The following is a 27,994-nucleotide window of genomic DNA, read 5'->3' on the forward strand; positions in this document are numbered from 1 at the left end:
TCTCAGGTACAGTATTACATTGCTTAGTTGACAATACACTTTACATAGCTGTGCATGGAACCGTAAAACAATTCATACCAGTAATGCTGAGAGATGCTTGTTTGGTGTCGACTACCACATCAACAGGAAAAGTGAATGATAATTTTTTTGCATGAGCTCCAGCTTTTAAAATAACACTGCTGGAATAAACGTGCTGTATGCCTTCAGCCTGAAGTAAAACAAGAAGACAGAGTTTAAATATATGTAAAAATATTTCTATATACATACACAATATATTGTTTATTCATACAGCTGTGTCACATTTCTATGTACAGGTGTTGCTGTGTAACTAATAACCCTACCACTAGGGTTGGCACCTTTCTTCAGAAAAAATACCAGCTAGGACATAGGGGAGGGGGGCGAGTCAGTTAGGGGAGGCTGTGATGTAAAATGGGCAGGGTTAGGAGAATAATGGGGGCAGTGGGGGAAGGAGGGGGGAAATGCAGAAGACAACCCTACCAGGTGGAAAACCTACCTGCCACTAACACAAAAAAATACACATACTGGTTTATGACTTGAAAACTCTATTGAATTTTGTAGAGTTTGTATTTCTCCCTGTGGTTTCCTTCAACATTAAAAAGAGACTTAATCTAAGGGGCCTTAGACCATATGCTTCATTGACTCTTTAATGTGCTGCCTAAAATGTGGCAGTGTAATCTAAGTAAAGGATTTTAAGTAGTAAATGTTTTGTTTTGTGGAATAAGGGCACTTTACAATAAGGAAACCCATGAAAACACAAGGAAAATACTTGAAACTGATAGTGCTTTTCAGCATATAACAATACTGAATTCTATTTTTTCCCAGCTCCCAGGAATTACTTGCTGGACAAGTATGAAGAACAGTACAAAACATTATATACTACCCATGCAATCACCCAAAGTGGTGCAATAAATACCTGGGCTCAGGGACAAAGATGGTGGAAATATTGACTCTAGTTGTCCTTTAACATAAGGGTAGTAATGCTAACCACTGTCCATCTACATTTTGTTTGTGTGATCAACAGTTATGTCACCTGACATTATAAGTCATACCAGAAGGTATGGTGGTTAAGTGGTTATTTATAAAACAAAAATTAAAAAAAGAATCCATCAGGAATTCCCAGTGGTTTGAAAATTAATATTTGAACTGGGAATTCCCGAGGGATTCAAAATAGTTTGAATTATATCAGGGATATTAATGTCAAAAATATTTTCCTATTAACGTATTTTTCAGAATTGTAACTATTGTTACAGCTGGAAAAAATACCAGTAATTCAAAAAATTACCTGTAACCACCCATGTGCAAAAAAAGCAGTAAGTTTGCCCAGGTGCAGTAACCCACAGCAACCAATAAGATGCTTGCTTTTAAACAGATGGCCAGTAGATGCTATGTGCTGATTGGTTGCTATGGGTTACTGCCCCTGGGCAAACTTAGCATTACATTACACCATAGGTGCTTAAAAAAGGAAAGCATTTTACTCAGAAAGTAGTAAGGTACAAAAATAAATTATTTTATTTTTACTTGCATTTTATTGTGTACATAGAGGATATTGAATTAAAACAGTTATATAATGAACAGCATATATCCGTAAGAGAAAACTGAAAGAAGAGAAGAAAGTTACTTCCACATCTGGTGAATAGTAGGACCGAAGAGTGAAAAGACATTTTACCATGTATTATGGTTTATGTATGACCTGTATAAAGTTCCCATTGACCTTTTGTAGTGCATGGTGGCTGTTATTTTAAAAAAAATTGATCTAAAATGCAAGAGTAGATGAGGTCTCAGTATTCGGAAAAGAGTAGGTATACCAAGGTTCCCATAGTGTCATGAATTTCTTATGTTTATCCGTACGTATACTGGTTAGCCTAAATGAATAGATTTTTTATAAAAATTCATTGTTATGTTTGTTCTCTGTTACCTACCTTTACTAATACTGTTTGGGTTGCAGAATCTGAAAATCCCAGAGCGTTGGCTTGTACAGTGAGAGACATCTCACCAAGTTTCGTAGGATTTATAGGAAATAGCACCTCCTTTGATCCATTACTTTGTATGAAGACACTTCTTTGTCCTGGTACACTATTTGTATTGTTATCTGGAATAATTATTTCAAAGGAGCTACTAGGTTCCAATTTCAAGGTCGCCTAAAATATAAATGGGCTATTACTGAAAATATAAATTTGTGTTTGAATAACGGTTATACAATTTATAGAGAGCTACTTGGATATGCAGCACTGTACAATTTTACAATGTAGAAATGTATACACAGGGAAGGACAAGCATTATAATAAATAATATATATACAGAGATTAAAGGAACAGTAACACCAAAAAATGAAATTGTTTTAAAGTAATTAAAATATAATTTACTGCTGCCCTGCATTGGTAAAACTGGTGTGTTTGCTTCAGGAACCTTACTATAGTTTATATAAATAAGCTGCTGGGTAACCATGGGGCCACCATTCAAGCTGGAAAAAAGAAGAAAAGGCACAGGTTACATAGTAGATAAGACACCATTGTATTCTACGTGGTTTATCTGTTAAATGCTATACAACTGTAGGGATCCTAAGATTTGGGCCCCTTAAGGTGGCCATACACGTGGCGATCTGACGATGTTTCGTACGACCATCGGTCGCACGAAACATCGTAAGATCCGCCACACACCATTCAGGGCTGAATTGGCAGGTAAGGAGGTAGAAACAATAGGATTTCTACCTCCTTCTGCCGATTCAGCTCTGAAGGGAGAATTTTGGTCAGGCGCCTTCTATGGCGCCCGATCAAAATTTTCAAACTTGTCCGATCGGCGAGTCGTCCGATATCGGCAGCTTCCTGCGATATCGGTCGACTCGCCGACATGCCATACACGCACCGATTATCGTACGAAACGAGGTTTCGTACGATAATATCGGTGCGTGTATGGCCACCTTTAGGTGGGTTCCCCTGTAGACAGGCACCAGAGGGTGGCCTTTTTGGGTTATGGACTCCTAAAGGTGGTCCTGGCTGTGTGTATGAAAAGGGAGTTTCTCTGCAGTTCCAGCAGCAATGTGGTGTGGTGCAATATAAAATGGGATGGCACACATGCTGTGCAAGGTTTTAGTCCTGGAACCCAACCTCATGGGATGAGGCTAGCTACAGGCTCTAGTTCTCTAGCTTAGGAGTTCATGTTACAGTTCACTCTAGGAGTGAAAGACAGGTAGAGAGTTTAGAAAGAGCAGTTGGAAGTCCCTCCAGGTGGTATCGAGGTTAAGACCTCCCGGCATTCATCGCCGGAGTTCAGGGATATTAAGTGGCCAACTCAAGTGGTACCAAGGGACCACACAGTGGAGATTTCCTAAGCAATGGGTACTGTGGAGAGCCCTCAGGGAGTGTTGTCTGGTGGGAGTACTGGGGAGAGCCTGAAGAGAGGGTCTTCCGGCATGAGGTGGGAGGTCCCAAAGAGGGTATTCTGGCGGGAGCACCAGGGGTAGGCCTGAATGAGAGGATCTCCCAGAGGAAGTAAGGGGAGAATACCTGAACTGCCTATCATACTCCTGGATACCCTGTGTGCATTCAATAAGCAAGTTATTTGGTTATTCAGCACATCCAGTCTCCTGGTCTATTCCTCACAGAGTGGATCCTCAAATACCTGGTAAGCAGCTACGCCAAGGAGGGCAATGTACTGGAGTTGCAGGGAGTCCCTGCCCAAGGAGGACTGTACAGAGTTTCCCAGGGAAGGGTGTTACAGTCAACCTGTCCCTACCCTGGGTGGAGGCATGCCAATATATAAAGTATACATGTATGTTAGAAATAAAGCCATAGCCAAAAGTGGGCTACATAACGTTGTTATGTCTGAATCTTTCTGTGTATGCTTATGGTAAGGAGTACATATTCATCCTGCAGTGGAGGCAACTTTATTCACTGTACAGTTCCTGTTTCCTTTCGCTGCTCCTTCTTCATTCCATAGTTCTCACTTCCTGATTCCTGCCCACCTTCCCAGCCTGCCTCTCTGCCTTAAAGGTACACTGTAACTTAAACATGCAAACATTACAAACCTGTGCCATTTTCTCCTTTTAAATGGCTGCCCCCAGTGTTATACAACAGGGTTTTTATATAAACTATAGTAGGGGTTCTGAAGCAAACACACAAATGTTACCAGTGCAGGGCAACAGTACATTATAGTTTATTTTCTTTAATATATTCTTTAATATATTTTCAGCTAAATTTTCATGACCATGCCCAATATTATGACCAAACCCCCTTAATACCACTACCATTTTACAAAGTTTTGGGGTCTTGTTTTATGTGTTATTATAGTTTGGCTAATGAAGCTGAAATTGCCCTTTAAGCTGCAAGTCTCAGTTCCCCCAAGAGACCTGTTTATCCTATTATTTAGAATTGTATTTAAGTGCAGGTGTTGAGTATTCTGGACTCTCTGCCAAAAGCCTACTTATCTAATTAAGTTTGACAAACTTTGTATCTTTTTTGGCTTTCAGTGCAGGAGATCAAAGGGAAATGAGGGACTTTTCAATAAGAATCTGGGACAGTGGGATGAGCTTTTCATGGGGCAGTCCAGATTTTAACAGCTCAGCCCACTGTCCCCAATTCTTATTAAAAAATGTCACCATTTAGTTGGGTTGTGGTGCCATTTTAGGTATAAGGGCAGTTTACTCTAAAGACCCACAAATGTAAGTGGATCTGTATATGATGGATTTGTATGATAGCCAGGCACCTTTTGCTGCAATTTAATATTTTTATTATTTTTAAATCCAAAATATTTAGTAATTTAACAATTACTACCATGTAAAAAGGAAATTATGATATACAGTAAATAGTCACTTTTGTAATTTGCTTGTACATAAAAAAATAAGGTAAAGGTGGAGCACGTACCTGAAAGTCTGTTGCTATGTAGGTCTCCAGGGTAACTTTTAAAATAAAATTTTCACCTCTGATTACAGTCCTGGGAGCATTCAGGGTCAGAAGAAGAGGCTGGAAAGCTTCAAGCTGCAAAAAATAATATAGCATCAACAGAAATGAAAATAAATATTGATACAGCCAAATAACTGCTTCCAGTATACCCTAGACTGTGTCTAGCACAGTCTATGATACAGTAAAAAATAGCTGAAAAGCTTTAAAAAATATTTTTAAAATATTGAATATGAGAAAAAATATATTGTGCAATATTTATGTCAGTTGTGAGCGACAAAAAGACTGATATCTTAGGCCTAAATTGAACATTACATGCTAAATAGTTATAAGATCCCGGTAACGTACTTAGGGTTTCTCTGTGTTTTTATTCCCTTTTATTTTATTTACTGTTTTGCATGTATATTTCTCTTTTGTAACATCTTTTTAAAATTGCACTGTTTACCCTTGTAATATTAAATATAAAATTTAATAAGTTCTGTCCTTTGGCTCTATATCGATTCCACGTACCTTGTATGACTGCTCAGGCCTAGAGGTGTATTAGCTAGTGGACTGTCAGTAGGAAAGTGTGTATGTAAATTAACCATGGCTGCTGGTGTGTGTATGGAAGTAGTAGAACTATCCCTCACTGCAGTAGGAAAGTTTGTGTATGATACATTTGTGTAATTAGGTTTCTATCGCCTGTTAATGATAGATGGTGGCAGCGAATAGTTATTTGGGGCGGTGGTTTCTTTGGGGGTGCTGGATGTTAGTCTAACCTGTGTAAAAGGTGACTGAGTGTAACCCCCTTGTACCCCGTCCCGGTGTCAGGCACGTCTGTGAGTGGCTTTTCCCTGACAATAGCATTTTTTCTTTTTTTTTGTACTTCAAGCTCTAAATCTTGTTCCAGAAGTGGAAATACACAGAAACGCAGGCAGATTTGGAAAGCTCAGGTTCTCCTAAAAAAAACAATATATAGTTTGCCAACCTAAACTTAACCCTGCCCCTAGTAAAAGCCCCTAAATTGAGAGCGCACAGAATGTTTACAAAACGTCTGGCACTGAGGGGAACCGAAATGTCAAATTCTGCTGGCACTTACGGGCTCTGGCACACGGGGAGATAAGTTGCAGGCCTCGCGAGGCAACTTCGGCGATTTGCCTAAATTGCCTGCGCAGCGTGTGCCATCCCACCGGCGACTTACATTTTGGCTGGTAGGATGGTAGTTCGGGGAGATTAGTTGCCCGTGACAAGGGAGATTTTTCGCGGGTGACTAATCTCCCCATGTGCCAGAGCCCTAAAGGGTTAAGCTACACAGGAAAGAGCACACGATAATTATTATAGTTTGCATAGTATATACAACACACAGATCTACCACATGCAAGTTATTCTACCTGAATCATGCTCACTGTCATTGCTGACTGTTTTCACACTGCAAACTGAAATGCCCATTACACTTTTTAAAGACCTGCTTGAAGGTAGTGATTTTTGCACAAACAACACAACTCAATCTTTTCTCTGAGATGATGTGTTATAGGTTCCCTTTTTTTGTACTTTACATTACAGCACTGTAACAAGGAAAAAGATATATTACAGGTATGGAACCTTATATCCAGAATGCTCAGTACCTAGAATTTTCCAGATAAGGGATCTTTCTGTAATTTAGATCTCTGTACATTAAGCCTACTAAAAAATCATCTAAATATTATATAAACAAAATAGGATTGTTTTGCCTAAAATAAGGATGAATTATATCTTAGTTGAGTTCAAGTACAAGGTACAGTTTTATTATTACAGAGAAAAAGAAAACTAGCAGTTATGCAGGTTTTATATACTGTAGGCATTAAGGTTGAACTTGATGGACATGTCTTTTTTCAACCTAACTTACTATGTTACGGTAAAGAATTTGAACCCTGCATGGCTTGCTCAGTGGCTGTGCAGGTAACTTATGGGATCGGCCATGGATGAGTAAGGGAATGTTAGTGTGAAATTGATGTAGCATAAAAACAACAATGCACTGGTTTGGCTTGGCACAAATAGAAAAATACAGTTTTAAGGGTTCTTCCCGAATCCCAGCAGCTAACTATGTTTTTATATTTAATGGAATAAAGAAGAAAAGAGTGCAAAACAGATTAACACAGATAGTTACAGGGAGATACTACAATACCTCAGGATATTGCTCTGACACTCCCAGACCAAGTCCTTCTGATATCACAAAGGCACTGGCCACCCAAGTCATAAATTTATGAGGTACAGTTACTTGCAGGCTAGAATTTGCTCCAGAGCTGCAAAAGAAAAAACAAAAAATAATAATAATAGTCATTGTAATTATAAACATAATTATATGTAGTATATTTTGCATATTTTATTTTGTACAGGTATGGGACCCGTTATCCAGAATGCGCGGGACCTGGGGTATGCCAGCTAAGGGGTCTTTCCATAATTCAGATCTCCTACCTTAAGTCTGCTCAAAAAATTATTTAAACAGTAATTAAACCCAATAGGATTGTTTGGGCTTCAATAAGGATTAATTAGATCTTAGCTGGGATCAAGTACAAGGTACTGTTTTATTATTACAGAGAATAGGGAAACCATTTATAAAATTGTAAATTATTTGATTAAAATGAAGTCTGTGGGAGATGGCCTTTCCGTAATTTGAAACTTTCTGGATAATGGGTTTCCGGATAAGGGGTCCAATACCTGTATTACTAAACCTTCCATTCAGTCTGTCTGTTATTCTTTCAGTCTGTCTAGCCACTGCCTGGTTGCTATGTTTTGTAATCCTCCATCCACTAATGGAGTAATGTGATAAAAGTCTTAAGTTTGTCCACGTCTAGTAATATGCAGCAACCAAATAGATGTTTGCTTTCAAACTGAAGCATTTTGTAATCTTACATTTAGTATTTATTGTCATCTTGAACATATCTCTGTACTGAACTCAAAAGTGTTCACAGACTCACACATACACAGATATAAAATGAAAGTTACAAGAGACATCTATGTATCAGTATGCATAAGTAACTTATATTTTTTAACACAGTAAATAAATCTGTTTTGGTATTCTGTGAGTACTGGTAAGTGTTGGTGAATACAGTAAGTGCTGTATAAATATATATATAAATACGTTCAAAATAAATATAAATATAAATATATTTGTAGATTGTATATATTTTGTAGATTGTAAGCTCTTTTGGGCAGGGCCCTCTTCACCTCTTGTATCGGTTATTGATTGCTTTATATGTTACTCTGTATGTACAAACCCACTTATTGTACAGCGCTGCGGAATATGTTGGCGCTTTATAAATAAATGTTAATAATATATATATAGATATATATACATACCTCCCAACTGTCCCGCTTTATGCGGGACAGTCCCGATTTTTGCACCCTGTTCCGCAGTCCCGGATTAAATTGTAAATGTCCCGCGTTGCCTGAAGTTCCCCGCTTTTAAAAGTCCCCTGCTCTCTGCTCTTTTCCCCCTTGATGTTACACTCGTCTCTCGAAAGGGAGCACCACAGCTTCTGCGCCGCTCAGTCCAATTCTAACATTTAGGTGAATGCGATACAGAAGCTGCGGTGCTCCCGAGAGACGAGAGTGTGACGTCACGGTGAAGAGAGCAGAGAGTGGGGAAATTTATTGTGAGCGCTTGTCTCTGGTCAGGCTCAATTCTCCTGCTCCAGCTATTGCTTTTTAGTGTTTATGCCTCACGATGTAAATATTTCTTCAAGCACTGCAAACTTCTTATCTTGAACGCCATGATTTGGAAAGGAGGAGGATGTGGGGGGAACAAAGCCGAGATTGATAGAATGTTAAAAAAGCTTAATGAAGGTGCTTGAAGAAAGATTTACACAACTGAAAGGGTGCCAATGTTGTTGCTAGGCAACCCCAAACAAACATTAAAGTGACTAGAAAAGCATAAAATCAACAAATAAACACCATCCAATGTGTATAAAAAGTATATATACAAAACAAAAGTTAACATTGACAGAATGTCCAGAGCTACTGGGTGATTGATAGTACAGATCACATTAAGTGGCATATAGCGATCGCCAAACTTCATTGAAAGGTGCAACAAAAGGAAAAGCCCCGTGTTTTTTGGCCACCCCTAATACTGGATAGAAGCCACGTGCCCATATATCGACCCCAAAGGCACAGAACACTGAGCACACTGTATAAAAGGTTGCGTCGTCGTTGCTAGGCAACCAACCACATAGGGGTGAGCGGACAGCATCTGTCCGGGTGCATTTGGCAATACGTATGCGCACAGATCGCTTGTGTGGAGTAATTCAGCCATATAAACTTAGGGACACAGTGCCAGCAGCGAGTACCCAGGTCCCCGATGGGGTGTACCTGGTACCGCCAAGTTAGAACACTTATTATTTAGAGCCCACCCAAATCAGGATAAGGTGCACGTAGGCTGGGACAACACTCCCTCAGGATGTACCCACTGAGTTCCTTCTGCACCTATTAGAACTCACACTAACTAGGATTTTTTTTCGTTTTGAGAAACATTTTTTCCTGCAAGTATCGGGCACCGCCACGGGCAGTGCCCTGGCACCGTCCTATGCAAACCTCTACATGGCTGAATTTGAATCCACGTACCTACTTCCACTACTCCACAAGTCCATCCTGGTATACTTTTGCTACATCGATGATTTGTTCCTGATCTGGACTGAAAGTGAGGAATCTTTAATTTCCTTCCACCAGCACCTTAACAGCCTATCAAACTTACACATTGACTTTTTGGATCTTAATATTTTCAAGCAAACGGTGGAGTGGGGACCAGACTTTTTCGCAAACCAACAGACCGCAACTCCATTCTACATGCCTCCAGTCATCATCCTCCGGCTACAATTAAGGGCATCCCATATTCCCAATTCCTTAGGGTCATTAGAAACAATAGCTCAATTGATACAGCTAAAATACAGCTACAAGAGATGTTCGACAGGTTTCTGGAACGGGGTTACAAGGAAAATATCTAAAAGGCCCTTAACCACAATCAAGACTCCTTGCTTAGCAAAGAACGCACACAGAAAAAACAACCAGCACCATTAATTTTCACCACCACCTTTTCATCCACCTCCCAGACACTGGGAGAAAGCATTAACAAAAACTGGCCCATGATTAACCAGGACAAATCACTATCCCTTCACCAGGCCCACAAGCCCTTGATTGGCTACAAGAGGGGCAACAGTCTAAGAGACCTGTTAATCAAAACTGACTTCAAAAGGCAAGACGATAAACAAAAGGACTGACTTTCTTCATATAAAAAACTCGGGTGTTACAAATTCCTGGACTGTGTCACCTGTAGGTGCCTGCTAAGTGTCCCGGACTTTCCACACCCACATACGGCAAAAGGAATAAAATTCTCCATAGACTTGGTTGTCTCTCCACTTTTGTGGTGTATATTATCACCTGCCCCTGCGGTCTTTATTACGTGGCCAAAACAGTCACCACTCTGAGAGAACGCATTTATATGGCTGAATTACTCCACACAAGCGCTCTGTGCGCATACGTATTGCCAAATGCACCCGGACCAGTTAGATCAGCTCAGCTCCAACCAGGAAAGTAGAAAAGGAAGTACCCTTCCATACATGCAATGTTGCCTCAGCATAGGCCAACTGTTTAAGACATAGGAGACAGGTAGTATCTCAACCCTGTTTCACAGTTGGCTGTAGGACTCTCAAGCTAGGGGTTATCAACCTGAGGACTGAGGTATCTATCTTGACTGCTTCTAAAGGGGTGCCAAGCTGACCAGGTGCATTTACCCTGCCCACCCCAAAGAGGTGGGATAAACCGGTGTGCATCATCTCTTGTTGTCCTCAGAGTCCTATAATATACCATTTGCATTGTGAGTATATTTGATTTACCCTGCATCATCATTTGTCTCTGACAATAAACTTGTACTATAGTTCAACTGCAAGAACCTTCTGGCGTCCATCTTTGCTAATCTGCACTACTCACAGCTACAGTGAGTTGTAGTCCCACTACACCCTTGCTCCGCAGGTCTCTTCCATATAGCGAAGACTCATGCTGTCTAAGAGAGTCGCATGTACCCCATGCTCTAAACCATATGTGTCAAACTCAAGGCCTGCAGGCCACATCCGGCCCGGTGTGTAATTATATCCGGCCTGCAAGATCATTTTATTTATTATTGTTATTAATGGCCCGGCGATATGAAGCACTGGTAACACAATAAACTACAGGTCCCATAATGCAGCGCTTCAGCTGCCTTGCCGAACACTTCCCGCATTAATCAAGTCTAGCTTATGATGCTGCAAGTTATTGCGAAGCTAGCCCTCACGATGCCGAAGAGAAAAGTTGATTCTAAAAACAGAGCCTTTAAAAACCGATGGGAGGCTGAGTATATGTTTACTGACATTGCCGGTAAACCCCTGTGTCTCATTTGTGGAGCTAATGTGGCTGTAATTAAAGAATTTAATTTAAGACGGCACTATGAGACAAAACATCAGGATAACCTGAAAGACCTGAATGCAGAGCAGAAGATACAGAAAGTAGAAGAGTTAAAGAAGAATCTGACACTTCAGCAAACGATTTTTACCCGTGCAAAATCAGAAAGTGAAGCTGCTGTGAAAGCAAGTTTTATCGTGGCAGAGGAGATTGCCAAATCAGCCAGGCCATTTACCAAGGGAGAATTTCTGAAGAGCTGCATGATCAAGGTGTTTGACGTCTTATGTCCAGACAAAAAGCAGATGCTGGCAAATGTAAGCCTGAGTAGAAATTCGATTTTTTGATCGAGTTTGTGAGATGGCCACTGATTTAAGAACACAGTTGAGTGAAAGAAGCAAAGACTTTATTGCATACTCTCTTGCTGTGGATGAAAGTACTGACATGACTGATACTGCACAGCTGGCCATCTTAATCCGTGGAGTGGACTCCAATTTGCGCATTACAGAGGAAATAATGGACATTAAATCGATGCACGGGACAACGAGTGGAAAAGACATTTTTGAAAATGTATGTCAAAGTATAACTGACATGAAACTGCCCTGGGACAAATTTATTGCACTTACAACTGATGGAGCACCATCTATATGTAGTGAAAAAAGTGGACTAGTGGGAAGGATGCGAGTAAAGATGCAGGAGGAGAACTGTACTGGTGAGTTAACGGCATATCACTGCATCATACACCAGGAAGCACTATGTGGCAAAGTCCTGAAGATGGACAATGTAATGAGCACTTTAACACAAACTGTAAACTCCGAGCTAAAGGTTTAAAACACCGGCAATTTCAGTCCTTTATGCGGGAGATAGATTCAGAGTTTGCTGACATTCATTATCATACAGAGGTGCATTGGCTAAGTCGGGGAAAAGTTCTCAACAGAGTTTTTGAGCTCAGCAACGAAATCTGTCAGTTGATGGACAGTAAAGGAAAAGACTCCACCAATTTTAGGGATAAAAAGTGGAAATGCGAGTTGGCATTACAACTGACATAACAGCTCATCTCAACACCTTAAACCTCCAGCTCCAGGGATGTGACCGCATGATCACTGACATGTATGACGCAGTGAAGGCATTTCAAGTGAAGCTGCTTTTATGGGAGACACAAATGTACCAGTACAACTTGCCCCACTTTCCCTGTTGCCAAGTAATGTTGAACCAAGTCGGCACAACGGTGTTCCCAAATATGCACTTTGCTGATAAACTGAGCGCACTGCGCACGGCGCTTTGGCGACTTTGAAGAACAAAAAAAGAATTTTGAGTTGCTTCGCAACCCATTTGCCGTCGATGTGGAAACTGCACCTGTGCAGATTCAGATGGAGCTAATTGAGCTGCAGTGTAATGGTACACTGAAGGCAAAGTACGACACTGCAGGGCCTGCACAGTTTATTCACTCCATTCCCGCAGAAATGCCCCAGCTCCGTCTACATGCAGCTCGAACCTTGTGCATGTTTGGTAGCACATATCTGTGTGAGAAGCTCCTCTCAGTGATGAAGACTAACAAAACAGCACACAGGAGACATCTCACTGATGAGCACCTGCAGTCCATCCTGAGAATCTCCACACAGAACCTCACACCAAACATAAACAACTTGTTCGTTTGCCAGGCGTCCAGCTCTGATAAAATGACATAAGAGCAAAGACAACTGAATTTTAGTGTGTTCAATAAATGTTTATCCTGTTCGGCCCGCGACCTAAAGTGTGTTTTGGATTTTGGCCCCTGTGCAATTGACACCCTTGCTCTAAACCATAAACCATACTAGCGTGGGTTTTAACTATTTCATAGCCAAATAGGGGTTACATATATATATATATATATATATAAATTCCCAACGTTTCGTTCACACTTAATGACCTTTCTCAAGGGAACACTTAAATGTTTGTTTCAATAAGTCCTGTTGAGTGCAATGCTCTCTATCTTATATATATACAAAAATATAGAAAATGCCCGTGCTCACAAGGATTGTGTATATAAAAATGGGGGCATGGAGGCCTTTAAGGTTAAAGCTTGTTTATATACTGGTTCTGATTTTATTTTTCATGGGAGTAGGAGAAACAATAGGTTACCTGAAAGCAGTTCTAATATGTAGCGCTGGCTCCTTCTGAAAGCTCAGACTCAGGCACAGTGCACTGAGATGGCTACCTACACACCAATATTACAGCTTATATATTTGTTGGTTGAAGAATAAAATTTTAAATGGTAGAGTGAATTATTTGTAAACAGTGTAATTTAGAAATAAAAACTACATCATGAAAATCAAGACAGAATCCCTTTAATTAGACCTATTCACTTTAGATTTGTGTCTGGTGATTTGGACAATGTCAACATAAAAAATGCAATTATTATTTAACATTATTAAAATGCAATAAGAAAAATACCTGATATGGGTTTTTAACCAGATCCAGGTCTCAGAAATATGAGGTTGATAATTCACAGGCTGGTTTATTGGATCATTATTTTGAAATTCACTATATATTTCTTATAACAAAAAAAAATTATAAAATTGAAAATAATAAATAAAAGTCAGCATGCATGAAAGTAAATCTTATACACAAATAAAATATATATTGTTTTAACTGTAATGCTGAAGGTAATGCTATTTGCCTTTCCCTATAGATCCCATTTTCTTTTTTTGTTCATTTAGAGCACATTGGGTGGCAATGTTTTGGCGTTGCATTGGTCAGTACTTCTGTTATAGATCACCATCTGCCTAGGCAGTTCCTTTTCTAGCACTAGGCAACAGGTCACACAGGCTTAAAGACAATTTATGGGACCTATATGTATAAAAAAACAACTGTTTAGACAAATGGTGCTCTGTAACAGGAGTACTGGTCAATGCAAAGTGTTTACTTATTCCAGAGGTCAATTGCCATATAAACCAATATAATATGATGATAATAAGCAACAGTATCTGCTATTTTTATTTCTTGCTGCTCATGTAATTTATCAGTTGTGTCTTCTGAAATAAAGGCTACCCAGGGAGATATTCTGTCATGTATATGTATAGCCACAATTCTCATAACATCCAGGAAATGCTTCCTGAGAAAACAATGGAGAAATTCCCCCAATTTTCCTATAATGTATATTGTAGATAAAACAGTATTCTCGGACATATTATTGGAAGATATTGACCATAAGTGCCAGTAAGTTTGCATGAAACTGAAAGATTCATTTAAGTGTGCCTAATAAATTAAAAATAAATAAATAAACAATGACAACCTGAATACGCAATTTTGAGTTTTAGGTTAGTCAAAGGCAAACAGTTTCTGTAACTGTTGTTCACAATCATAAAACAATATTTTTTGTAGTAAAGACAATTCATTCTCATGCTATTAGAAGCCAGCCATCCAGATAAGCTTAAAAATATCTAAATGCTCACCTAGTCTGTAGTTGGAATAGCTGATGTAGCCATCAGAATGGTGGGAGTAATAACTCTGGGAGAGAAAGGTCACAATATTAGAGGATTCATTTTGCTGAGAGTGAAACTTGCCTTGCAAGTGCAGGAGCAATAATAAATATGCTCCAACAGTGTGCATAGCTGAAAGAGATGTTTTTTCAAAACATTCCTTAGATCATCTATGACCATCAAAATTTGATTGGTTTATATTTGTATATTTTAAAAAAATGTATATTGAAATAATAATAATAATAATAATAAACAAGAAAGGGAAGAGCAAACTTCATGTTGGTTTGAAAAACATGTGAAGTCACTGAATGAAATCTGATTGGCTGTTGGCAGCCCTGCCCACTTTTACTAACCTTGAACTGCAGTACACCAGTGAATAAATCTGCAAAGTGCGGGGATCCTGCCAATAATGCTGTGAGAAAGGCAGCAGTTTAAATATAAACCAATGCAACTCAATTGGTGAAATCTGATTGGCTGTTGGTGGATCTGCCTACTTTTTCTAACCTTTAACCTTAGCCCCCTAGTGACCAACTATGAAAAGTTTAAACCAAAAGAATTCAATAGTCACCCTGTAACTAACTCTGCAAAGTTTAGGAACCTTAATAATATTTAAGGAATGGCAGCAGTTTAAATTTAAACCAATGAAAGTCTATAGGTAAAATCTGATTGGCTGTTCTAAAAGTCTGAGGACCCTGACATTAAATGTGTGAGAATGGCAGCAGTTAAAATTTCCCCACTTAAATCAATGAAAGAAATCTGATTGGCTGTTAGTGGCTCCACCCACTTTTTCTAACCTTAAATATGTAGTCACCCAGTGACTGACTGTGCAAAGTTTGGGAACCCTGGCATTAAACCAATAAAATTCAATAGGTGAAATCTGATTGGCTGTTGGTAGCTCCACCTTCTATGTCAAACCTATAACTGCAGTCCCCTAGTGACCAACTGTGAAGAGTTTGTGGACCCTGATGTTAACCCAGTCCCTAAGCTGCTACATATTTGTTGCAGTTGTAACATATTAATGTGGCTTGTAACCACCGAATGTGAAACAGTATCAATCTAAACAAACACAAGTTTTCTGATTTTAACCTTTCCAGCTTTTCCCTTGTATGTTCTTTTAACCTACTTTTAGAGTGATTTAAATAAAAATGGATTTTATTGTTCCTTCGATGGTGTGCCTTGATTAAGTGTGTGTTCTTTGTTTCCATTAAAATATTGTGAGAATGGCAGCAGGATGAATTTCCCCATAGAAAGTCAATAGGTAAAATCTGATTGGCTGTTCATAGCTTCACCTCCTTTTGGGCATCCAACAAATATCATCTTTTTATTCAGGTTGACTCCATGACTATGTGAGTTTGGTAAGTGTAGCCTCAAAGCTGTGTCAGCAAGTTCAATTTAACCATTGGAAGCCAATGGGTGAAGTGTAATTGGCTGTTACTGGCTCCACCCACCTTGAATAGTCCAACAAAGTTTGCTGTTTTCTTCGGGATGACCCTATGATTATGTTATTCAAGTTTGGGGAGTGAAGCTTCAAAGCTGTAAGAGTGGCAGCAGTTTGAAAATCTTCCCTATTAAAGTCAATGGAAAAATTGGGGTGTTTGGAGCAGCGCCACAAAAAGACGGGGGTGTGGGATCTCTTAGAAAAGCACAAGCAACCTGCTTTTTCTAAGAAGAAGAAAAAGCAGAAGAATAAGCTGAAGTGGGGGAACAGTCTGTGGGGTTTTTCAAACAAATAAAACTCAATAAACAAATAGAAATATTATAAATTATATTTTGTGTTGGTTGTACCATACTTTTTCGCACTTAACGCACGATTCACTAAAAGGATACTTGCGCTAATTTAGAAGCGATGCTGTTTGCGTTATTTAAGTTGCGAGGACTATTTTCATGCGGACGTATTGGACGCAACGCACGCTAATCAACGCAGTGCGCACAAATAGTCGCCACTTGCGAAAAAACACACGCCATATTAGCCATACACTCCATTACTTCCGTAAAACTACTTTTATGAAAATGACCATTTCCCTGCAAACTGGAGGCTACATCACTCTAGGGCCAACACAGACTTGAATAAATCCCACTGCAAAGTCCTTATTGTGTTGCCAAAAGCTCATGAACTGTACTTTTCTATAATTACTGCCTGCCCCAAGTAGGTGTTAATTTTAAAGGGGCACATTTACTTACTCACGAACGGGCCGAATGCGTCCGATTGCGTTTTTTTCGTAATGATCGGTATTTGGCGATTTTTCGGAAAATTGTCGCAACTTTTTCGTTGCCATTCCGAATGTTGCGCAAAATCGGGCGTTTTTTTTCGTAGCGTTACTACTTGCGCGAAAAGTCGTGACTTTTTCGTAGCCTTCGCGCCGAGTACGAAAGATTCGGATTCATTCAAGCTTCAGTATGGTGACTTTCCTTGGGCCAGGTTGGAGCTGCAGGGTGCCATTGAGTCCTATGGGAGGCTTCCAAAATCATGCTAAGTCTGAAAGTTTCGCCCACCGCTTACGAGCGCTCAATACGAAAAAGTCGCAACAAGATACGAGCGCATTGTAATGGCTACGAAAAACTCTGGTTTTTTTGCGCAAATCGTATTGGTAACGAAAAAGTCGCGACAATTTCCGAAAAGTCGTAAAGGCGCCGAAAAAATCGCAAAAAATATGAAAAAGTCGCAAAATGTTCGTTTTCCAATTGGAATTTTTCCAATTCGGATTCGGATTCAGATTCGTGGGTTAGTAAACGTGCCCCTAAGTGTTCGTGAATCATGCGTTAGTATTATTTCTGCGCGCAAATTAATGCATTCATGTGCGCAAAATATAACGCATGTGATATGCGACTTAACGCATGCGATAATACTTTAGCGAATTGTGCGGTTTTTTTAACGCAGAAAAACATGCGATAATGCTTATTGACCTTTAGTGAATCAACCCTACGGTCAAAACTGGTTTATTCTAATGGATCATGTGCAGACACAGGGCATGGAGCAATTGTATTGATCTCACCCAGTTCTGACTATATACTGTACAAGCTTTATTTGTGCAAAAGCAAGAATAGGGGGCACTATGGCACTTATTGATTTTGGAACTTTCTAAAATAATATAAACCTCCCCCTAGGGAGCTTCTCATGGTGAGCTTCTCTGAGCATGTTTGCAACTTACATTCAATTTCTTTTTTTCCTTTTTTAATAGAAGCAGTTTTAGAATGTTTATATACTTCCAGGATTCAGTTAACCCTAGGGATGCTAATTCTGAGTCAACAGCCTGGCAATAGAAGTCTATCCACCATAACAAAGATACTAAAGCTGAAGGAGCATTACTGTTTTCAGCATTTTCACTGTTTTGAATCAGTTTTGTTGTGCATGAGTTAATCTGTGCATGTGTTTGTGCATAAGCTTAAAATGTGTGCAGGCAACACATTTATGGTTTTCCTTCTTATCCCCCCAAACCATTAAAAAAGCAATTCACATTCCAGATGTGCATAATGGCACGCTGTATTTAAAATAACAAGTTGTCTAGAAAACTAACTCTCTGAGTTGACTAAGTGAGGAGATGCATGGCTGCAGGGGGACAGACTATACCATTTAGTTAGTTTTCAATTATCCCTCCCCTTGGGTTCACCTGGGTCTAATGATGTGCAGCTGTGTGGGGCCAAGATGTTAAATAGCCCCATTCCCCGGAAGTGCCACCGCACTTGGTGTGGGACACACAGAGGGCAACTTTTCTAGGTGTTAGGTGTTATCTAGGTGTGAGTCTACTCCTCTAGGCTTGCAAATAGATCAAGCAACAAAGGAAAACATATTGGAGGGTCAATTTGTTGATACATTTTCTTCAGTATTATTGACAAAAAATTGATAACCCCTTTAAAAAGCCAGGAGAAGATTCATAAAAGTTAACGGTTCCACATACTATTGGTAACTGGATACAGGGCTTTGCAGCGTATGCTAGCATGATTTGTGAGAAGTATCCTGAAAAAGGTTCCTCTTTATTTTGTTACCTTGATTTAATTTGGAGTGCATACAAGATTTATGGAGGTGGTTGTTGGTTAAAATATGATGAACAGTTTAGGTGCAGAATGGCAGCTCGTTCATTCATGCGTTGGGATTGCCAACATATGATTTTTTGGTTACTTTCCACATTCCAGCTTTCAGACAGGAGCCAGTGCTGCACTTAGCGGGTCATCAGCAGTTAACAAAAAGGGACAGTGTTGGCTCTTTAATGAGAGCCACTGCAGGTGGTTCTCCTCTTGTAAGTACCGCCACGAATGTTCATTCTGTGGTGGAGCACACCCAGCTGTCTGATGTTTTAAAAAAGCAAAAGCAGCTGTGCAAAAACAAGCACCCAATCAAACAAAAGGTAAGGAGCCCGATGAGCATCCAAAGGATGCAGCCATGGTTAAACAAATATCACAATAACAGAGAAGCCCTTATTTGGAGTTCTGGTTTTGAGATAGGATTTTGGACACCATTTGTTCCCTCTGACAATCCAGCAGATAATTTAAAATCTGTTTTAAAATTTAAGCAGGTTGTATCTGATAAGCTGGTGAAAGAGATCTCTTTGGGTAGGGTAGCAGGCCCCTTTGACCTCCTTTTTATAATCTTAGAGTCTCCCCTTTAGGGGTAGTTCCAAAAAAGGAGGAAGAAAAATACCATCTCATACATCACCTTTCCTACCCAAAGGGTAGTTCTGTCAATGATGGAATTGACAAAGGTGAATCACAAGTGCATTATGTTTCTTTTGATAGGGCTTTAGAATTGCTTCGCAACGCTGGCAGAGGGGCACTTTTAGCAAAATCAGATGTTGAGTCAGCTTTTTGTCTCCTACCTACTTACCCTGATTGTTTCCATTTATTAGGAATAAAATTTGCTAATCTTTATTTTGTAGATATGTGCCTACCAATGGGGTGTTCAATTTCATGTTATTATTTTGAATTATTTAGTAATTTATTACAATGGGTGGTCACCCAGGTCAAATGCGATGCTGCACTACTACGATGATTTTCTCTTTGTAGGTCCAGCTAATTCACATGAGTATGCACGTTTACTCCATTTGTTTATGGAAGTGATGAAAAATTTTGGCGTGCCCATTGCAAAAGATAAAACAGAGGGAACTCAGGAGGTCATTGTTTTTCTTGGTATTGAAATAGATTCACAGGAAATGGTTTTTAGGCTTCCACTTGAGAAGCTGGAATCATTGTATCTATCCCTTGACAGAGCATTAATGGCCAAAAAACTAACTTTAAAACAAATTCAATCCTTATTGGGTAATTTGACTTTTGCGAGTAGTTTTGCGAGCTTATCTATGTCAACAAAAGGAGTTAAGTATTCTAACCATTATATTCGTATGACAAAACATATAAAGGAGGATTTAAAAATATGACAAACATTTTTGGCTGAATATAATGGTCAGTCCTGTTGGCTGATCAGCAAAAAATCTAATTTGGAATTAGAATTGTTTACTGATGCTGCTGGCAGTAAGGGTATGGGAGCTCGGCTCAATGGCCTTATTTTTGGAGTGATACTGGCCTCATACGTAATTTAACTTGCTTGGAATTATTTCCGATTGCAGTGGCGTCACATATTTGGGGTGAGTTACTTGCTAATCAGTGAGTCATTTTCTGGTGTGATAATGCCAGTTTAGTGCAAGTTATTAACAATTAAACTTCTTCTTCACCCCCAGTACTTAATTTATTATGGACATTAGTTCTTCAGTGTCTCCGGATGAACATCTGGTTTAGAACACAACATGTCCCGGGTGTGCAAAATACAATTGCTGATGCTCTTTCCTGTTTTCAGTACGGGGAATTCAGACGTCTGGCTCCTTCAGCCAAGATGGAAGGAAAGAAGGTCACTGCTTACTTGTGGACTCTCGTTTCCGAAAGTTAATCCTAGTAGATCATAGTAGCAGGTTGGTGGCCAAATGAACATAAATCTATGATTCGGAATTATAAACCCCCAGAAAAAGGAAAGGAAAAGGAACCAGGCAAAAAACTTGGGAAAGAGAAAAGAGAGAAAAGGGAAACAACATTGGCCAAACACTTTTTTGAGTGTGGCCATCAGATTAAAGCATGGGAGGGTCAAGATACTAAGAAAATTTTATTACAAAAGGAATGCTATTGGATTTGGGCTTTAAAAACTAAACACCCTAGGGGTCTAAACGAAGAGTGTATTTTGTCTCCTATTATTGGCAAGATTGAATAGTTACTAAGTGACAATAATAGGTGTCAAGTGCACAGAGAATTTTTGGGTGGGATGTTTGTGTAACTGTGACATACATATGAACTTGTTTTTTTAAAAACTTTTTTTAAAACTTTTTTACAGTTTAATATTATTGGAATGAAGTCTTTTTCATGAAGGTTTCACTTATGGACATTGCTCTGATTTATTATTATCATGGTGTTATTATGAATCATGCATTTGTACACTTTGAAATGACTTTTACAGATTGTTTAAAGGTTAAATTTGCTAATTGCACAATTGCATATGCAAATGGAGTGTGAGACTATTTAATCATGTTCCCTGCACTGGTTTGTATGCCTGACGAAGGGGTACGTCCCCGAAACATTGCTGCTATTTTTGAATAAACATGCAGGGGCTAAGCCCCGCTTGCATTACACTTGTTGTGCCGGTCAACTATTTTTTGCTGGACTGTGCTGGGAGTGTCGACTCTCTGGGCTGTGCACCGAGTAAGAATTGTTGGAGGAGGTAAGGGTGTGCTGGGTGAACTTTCTCAGGTGGCAATCCAACCATTTCAAGACATATATTCGGCCCCATTTAATGTAAATTGTTCAGTATATAACTTATTTTTATTTCTGTTTAATTTCATTTAAACAGGTATCTCACCTACAAATGTTTGGATTCTGGGTCACTCTTATGTTAAATGGGCTGCTAAGCGAGCTGGTATCCGCCCCTATGGTCGCCAACTTGGCTTACCACTGGAAAAAGTACATATTAGATGGAGAGGCATTCCTGACCTTCAATGGTCTCAGATTATTCTGGAGGTGATGCAGCTTAAGGCTAATGCCAGACAAGGCATAGGGCGTATATTTTCGGCAAGCGGAAAAACGCTTGCCGAAAATACCGCCCTACGCCTCCTACTTGTGCCTGCACCCGAATGAATGGAATACCCTCGGGTGCAGGCACATGTAGCGGAAATACGCATAAAAACATGAGACTTTCAAACTTGCGCGTTTCTAAAATACTAATCATCCACGCAGGTGGAAATGATATTGGCAGTGTGCATAATGTTGATTTGATGTATACCCTGAAACAGGATTTGGTGCGTTGCTGCGCTTTAATTGATGGATTAGTTATAGCATGGTCAGAGGTCATATCTAGACAATACTGGCTGGGAGCTAGAGATCATAAATGTCACGGTCGGCACCCAATGCCAGAACAAATGCTAAGCACCCTGGTCTAGGCTCGTGCTTCGCCAGTAGTGTGACTGCCTTTGGCTTCGGGAGGAGCCCTCAGCTACTCAGATGCCACCTGGACTTAAACGAGAGGTGCAGGGCAGGAGTTCTGGCCAGCAATGGGGCACGACAGTATAAAAAGTCTTAAGGCCAACGGTCACGGTACAGACAGGAGTTAGAAGATACGAAGTCAGACAGACCGGGTCGAGGCAGGCGGAAATCGAGGAACGTCAGGCAGGCAAGGGTCACACCGGGTAATCAGTCAGAAGGATTAAGCAGAATCAGTAGTCAAAAACAGGCACGGGTCAGGATACAGGTATTCAGAATAGTCAAAGCCAGGCAGGGTCAAAACAGGAATCACGGGCAAAGAAGCATTCCAGAAAACCCCTTTAAATACCCCTTAAATTTTTCAAATTTGGCGCCATTGCGCGCTGACGTCACGCGGCAGCGTGCCTGCGCCTTTAAATAGCCGATGTGCGCGGCGCGCGCGCATTAGGAAGGAGCCGGCTAGAGGAGCGGCTCGGCAGGCGTCCCTGCCGATGGTGCGGCGGGCGTCCCCGCCGCACCAAAGGTAATTTTATTACAATAAAGCTTTGGATAGAGCACGCAAAAAATTAAACGTGGTGGTATCAGCATTTGTTGATAGAATTTGGGGTGTAGTTATCAGGCACAGTGAGATGGAAAAGGATAATCGCCCTTTGTTAAGGAGGGATGGAGTACACCTCAACCCAATAGGTTTAGATACCCTTAATATGGAATTTCAAACGGGTGTTGAACAAGCATTGGCCGTGCTGGGGCGGCGGCCCTTTTTCAGTGGGTCTTATGCACAGCCTAATGAAATATAGAGAAAGTGGTGAGTTAAGCTGAGCACGTTTAGCTGCCTATGGCTTTGAACCTGGTGACTGGGGACAATCATGCCAGCTGCGTGTGCAGCTGTTGGCATAATGTTATTACGTGTATTGTTAAAATTATTAATAAAGCTGTGGCCCAATTTTCATCCAAAAAGTAGTCATGTCCTTTTTGGGATTGTTTGTTGGGGATTCAAGGTAAGGTATCCCTTATTGGCAGCCATGTAATTTTACCAAGTTCTGTAGTTACTGTAAGCAAAGTACAAACAAATCCTGAGATTTCACTGCATGAAATGGTCTGATACATGCATGCACTATATGAAAACATATGAAATGTAAAAATCTTACCAGAAAATATCTATTCTCCACCTAGAAAACATAATGAAAATATTAATAATGAAACGTAAAGGGATCTTGTCACAGAAAAACATGTTTTTGAAAAAACGCATCTACACCAGAATTCTGCACTGAAATGCATTTTCAAGAGAGCAAACAGATTTATTTCTACCTTATTTTAAAAATGTGATGTGGGGACATAATCTTAGTTTCCCAAGTGCCCTCAGCCATGTGACTTTCACAAAGCACAAAGCACTGAGATGGCTGCCTACACACCAATATTATGTTATTATTTTAGTAACAACAAAGGAATAGTGCTGGAGCAGCACTAATAACTGAAGGATTCTAAAAAAAAAAAAAAAAAAAAGCATGTTTTCTCGTGACACAATCCATTTAAGTATTGGAAGAACTTGGTTATAAGGAATAACATATGCCCCACAAATGGATAACTGTAAAATTATGTCACCTAGACACTGCTAAGTTAACAACCCATGTATATTTAGATAACCACTTCACATTATAGCTATGGTATACAATAGAAATTGGGAGAAATTTGCATTTTTGCTTCTCTCCTTATCTCTATCAACAGTTCCTTATGTAAAATCAAACATTTACACTGTGTATTCATTTTTTGGATGAAAAACATGTTTTTTTGGGAATCAGCTTTGTGAGTCAAGATTCAATTAAACATCTTTAGCTCTAGGCAAGGTCTTGCTGTTACAAAAAAAGGTTAATTTATGGTGTTTATTTACATGCAATTCTAAAAAATGTAAAAAAAAAATTCTTAAAGGAAAAGTAACACTAAAATTTTTGAAGTAAAAAAATCTATTCTACCCTGCACCAATAATTGCCCTATCCTACACACCATTTATTATGTTAAATGCTTTATCAGAAAATACCTGCTAAAACTTGGCTTCTGGTCATTTGAAATAGGGCGATACGGCGATGCAGAAGAAGCAGAATCCACCACAAATTTTAGTGTTACTTTTCCTTTAAAATTAGTGATGAGTGAATCTGAATTCAGGAATGCAGCCACCACATGTGCGTTTTTTACAAGATCACACCTTTTTGATGCGACCACCCTTTTTTGTAGTGAAATTTAGTGGCAGTTTCGCGAAAAAATTCACCAATGTCCTTGCCTGGCGAAAAATTCTCTCATTACTATTCAAGATACACAGACAATACACATTCTATACACAAACACCTATACATTAGTAAAACCTAAATATAATTACTTACTTTGGCAGCTAGACTGTTTGTATTTCCTGACAGTTTGTCATTTATATCAGCCACTTTCAGGCCCACAATAGCAGGAGTTTTAGTGATATTGCTGATTGTCAGAGATACATGTTCTGAAGGCTTTGCTTTGCTTTTACTCCATGACAAAGCAACCTATATATGCAAACCAAAATAAGAATAAGACTGTAATGGAGAGCTGATAAAGACATTTTTAAAATCTTAAAATATAAGGGTAAGAGCCCACAGAGCAAGTTTGTTTTCCGCTCCAGAAAGGCTCTCCACCAGCAGCAATAGTCACCAGTGGAAAGCCCTTCACATTGTTTTGTTTTCCGAAGTCGCACTAAGTTGCGTGCAGTTGAAAACTTTGCACGACTTCGGATTACCGAAGCAATGCTTTCCACCGGCGAATTCTATTGTTACTGGGGGAAAGAATTTTCGGAGTGGTTAGTCATCGGCGATAGCAGAGATCTATCATGGGAGGGCGACTCCTTGGGTTCTTACCCTAAAGCAGTCAAACACCAACTGCAAGTGAACTAACAATGCAGTAACACAAGTACCAGTCTAAACACAGTGACATCTGGTCTCGTTTTTTTAAAGGTAAAAGGATAAAAGGTAAAAGATAAAAGGCTAAAAGCTTGTGGTCCCTGAAATTTACCCATATTTAGTTGTGTGTAAAACCGCTTTGATTGGAGTTACTTACATCAAAATGTGTTCCTTGCACTTCCCTATAATTGTGCTTGACAGTCCTGGATGCAGACGCAGGGGAACCTTGGAGCTACCACCACCATCTGACCAGACAGTAGCTCCAGGATTCCCTTCTTGCCCAGCATCAATAGGTGCAGCACACTTGCAGCTAAAGAATTGGCACAGATATCCTTCACATGGTGGACACCAGAAATAATACCACACCAACTTCTGCGTAGTTGCATCTGATTAGGACAAATGTGTGTGCAGTTGTGGTAATTTTGCCAAATCGCCCACAATTGTGGTAGTGCAATTGCATCAAGAGAATCACCCCTTTGGGACCACAATGACAATGAGTAAATGCTTCACTCTGCGAAAGAAACATGGTGCTTGTGCTCAACATTGCACTTTGCTCACTGCACTTGCAGATGTAAATGAGCCCTGTACTAATGGTCCAGACTTGGGTATTACAAATAACAGATAAGCTACTTACATAAAAGACTAAAAAGCTGCTATAAGGCTAATGGCACACAAACCTGTTTCTCAGCCTGTGTAGAAATGGAGGTGGAGAAAAGGCCGATCTGTGCCAAACTGCTACAATTCACTTATTCCTTCAAGCGCATGGACAGACAAAGCTTCGGCCTTTGTGCACACACAGAGCAGATTTTGGTATGAAAATCCATGGTTTGGGGGTTTTCAAGCCAAAATTCTATCCATGTGTGTGCACAGGCCGACATCTTGCCTGTCAGTGAACTTACAGAGGGGAGCAAATCAGAGCAGATGCTTTTAGATCAGCTTTTAATCAGCCCTTTTTTCTTCACAGTTGGTGAAACAGACTTTGGTGTCATTAGTCTGAAAGGTAAAAATGCACAGAGTTCTCAAAAATAAAATCTAGAAAATTGCAACAAAAGCACAGTTCAGGAGCTACTAAATTGGCTGCAGTCTGTTGCACAAATTTTCTTATTCTCTAAGTGTATTTGCATCAACACCTGGTTCTTGCACTTCTGTATGGTTGTGCCTAGCTCTGCTGCCTGCTTCCTGAATTTCACATGGTTGTGTCTATTGGCACAAGGGAACCCTGTAGCCGCCTCGTTTGGATGTGGGGCTCCACGGTTCCCACAGTGGCCTGTATCAATTGCTGCAGCACAACTGCACTGAAAGAATAGGGCACATGTCACTCCAAAGCTACAGGCGACTGCAATTATGATGGACTCATGGAACAAAAAAACACTGCATTGTGGGTGAAAAAAATCAAGTTGCTCAAGTAGCTCAAAAAATTGCACTGAGCCCATTGCACTTGCAGTTGTAAATGAGCCCCCAAGTTTCTCTAAGTTTTGATAGACTGCATAAAATGATGTCACTGGCTTACTACGTCCGCATAGTTAAAACGGCTTTGCAGAAATATTCAGCTACAGCCACAAAATATTTAATTAATAGATACAGGTATGGGACCCATTATCCAGAATGCTCGGGACCTGGCTTTTTCTGGATAAGGGGTCTTTTCGTAATTCGGATCTCCAACCTTAAAAAATCATTTAGACATTAAATAAATCCAATACGATTTTTTGCCTCCAATAAGAATTAATTATTTCTTGGTTAGGATCAAGTACAAGGTATTGTTTTATTAATACAGAGAAAAAGCAAATCATTTTCAAAAATGTGAATTATTTGATTAAAATGGAGTCTATGGGAGATGGCCTTTCTGTAATTTGGAACTTGCTGGATAATGGGTTTCCGGATAAGGGGTCCGATACCTGTACTAACCACAAAGAATTTAAATAAACTATTTCATTTTTGACATTTGATGAGGTGTTGCACATAAATAATGTGTGATTATAAAAAACTACTTAAATTTGTGGGATTTGTTAATATGTTATGATTGAATTAACAAGAACTAAAATAATCCCGTACCTTAACCTTGTTGCCCTTGATGTAAAATATCTTAGTAGAAAGGCCAATGTCATTACCAAAACTGGTTTTAGGATTAACAAAATAAGACGTGACTTCCACAGAGGGAAGCCATGAGGTTTCAGCAGTGAGAGTAAATGAGGAGTTGCTCGTCTTTCCAGCTGCTACGATTACTCCTCCCCCCATTACCTATGAGAAAATATATTTGTGAAATGAAAAACGCTTAAATCTTTTTAAATTTAACTTGAGCACTAGAGTTACCTTCATCTGGCAGATTACATTTACAGTATGGTTAGTTTTAATAATAATACAAAAGGAAAATGTAAAATCCTCCAACATACCCATCTTTTACTTACAAGTTTCCTAAATCTATAGCCTGCACAATGTGTACCAACTCATTACAGCAACTTCCATAAAGCTAAAACAAAGTTTTTTTTCTTTAAAGGAGAAGGAAAGGTGGAATCATTGTCTAAACTCAATAAAACATCAGCAATGGTGTTATAATAACCAAACGTATGAGAAGCTTTCACAATATTAAATCTTAAGGCTCTTAGAACAACGTGTGATAATTTATTCACTGTTCTAGATTTACCTGGTAGGTTGCTTAGTACTGTACTTGAACAGCAATTTCTGCCAAGCCCTGGGCCAGGCTGCAATACTCCTGTAACCAGAGCAGAGCAGAGCACCCTAAATCCACTGAAGCTGCTGTTTTAGTGCACTTAGTGATTACCTTGCTCTCTATAAACTTTTCCTGTACACATGTCCTGCCATTGGTCCCAAATGAGAAGGTCCCTTTTTATTTCCTTTGGAATTGTAATGT

The 27,994-nt window shown here is 39.6% G+C and overlaps 1 protein-coding gene across 1 annotated transcript in view; it reads right to left on the reverse strand.

Annotated features, from left to right (window-relative positions):
• The window catches only part of LOC108647630 (CD109 antigen-like), a 52,695-nt gene that overhangs the window by 19,855 nt on the left and 4,846 nt on the right, over positions 1-27,994 (reverse strand). The window contains exons 4-12 of the mRNA XM_018094078.2: positions 27,178-27,363; positions 24,583-24,735; positions 23,356-23,376; positions 14,735-14,789; positions 13,734-13,833; positions 7,060-7,177; positions 4,881-4,994; positions 1,941-2,159; positions 79-208 (exon numbers count right to left, since the gene is read on the reverse strand). Of these exons, the coding sequence (XP_017949567.2) occupies positions 79-208; positions 1,941-2,159; positions 4,881-4,994; positions 7,060-7,177; positions 13,734-13,833; positions 14,735-14,789; positions 23,356-23,376; positions 24,583-24,735; positions 27,178-27,363 (1,096 nt within the window). The remainder of the gene's footprint in view (positions 1-78; positions 209-1,940; positions 2,160-4,880; positions 4,995-7,059; positions 7,178-13,733; positions 13,834-14,734; positions 14,790-23,355; positions 23,377-24,582; positions 24,736-27,177; positions 27,364-27,994) is intronic.

This window comes from Xenopus tropicalis, chromosome 5 (assembly GCF_000004195.4).
Source record: "Xenopus tropicalis strain Nigerian chromosome 5, UCB_Xtro_10.0, whole genome shotgun sequence".
Taxonomy (NCBI): Eukaryota; Metazoa; Chordata; class Amphibia; order Anura; family Pipidae; genus Xenopus; species Xenopus tropicalis.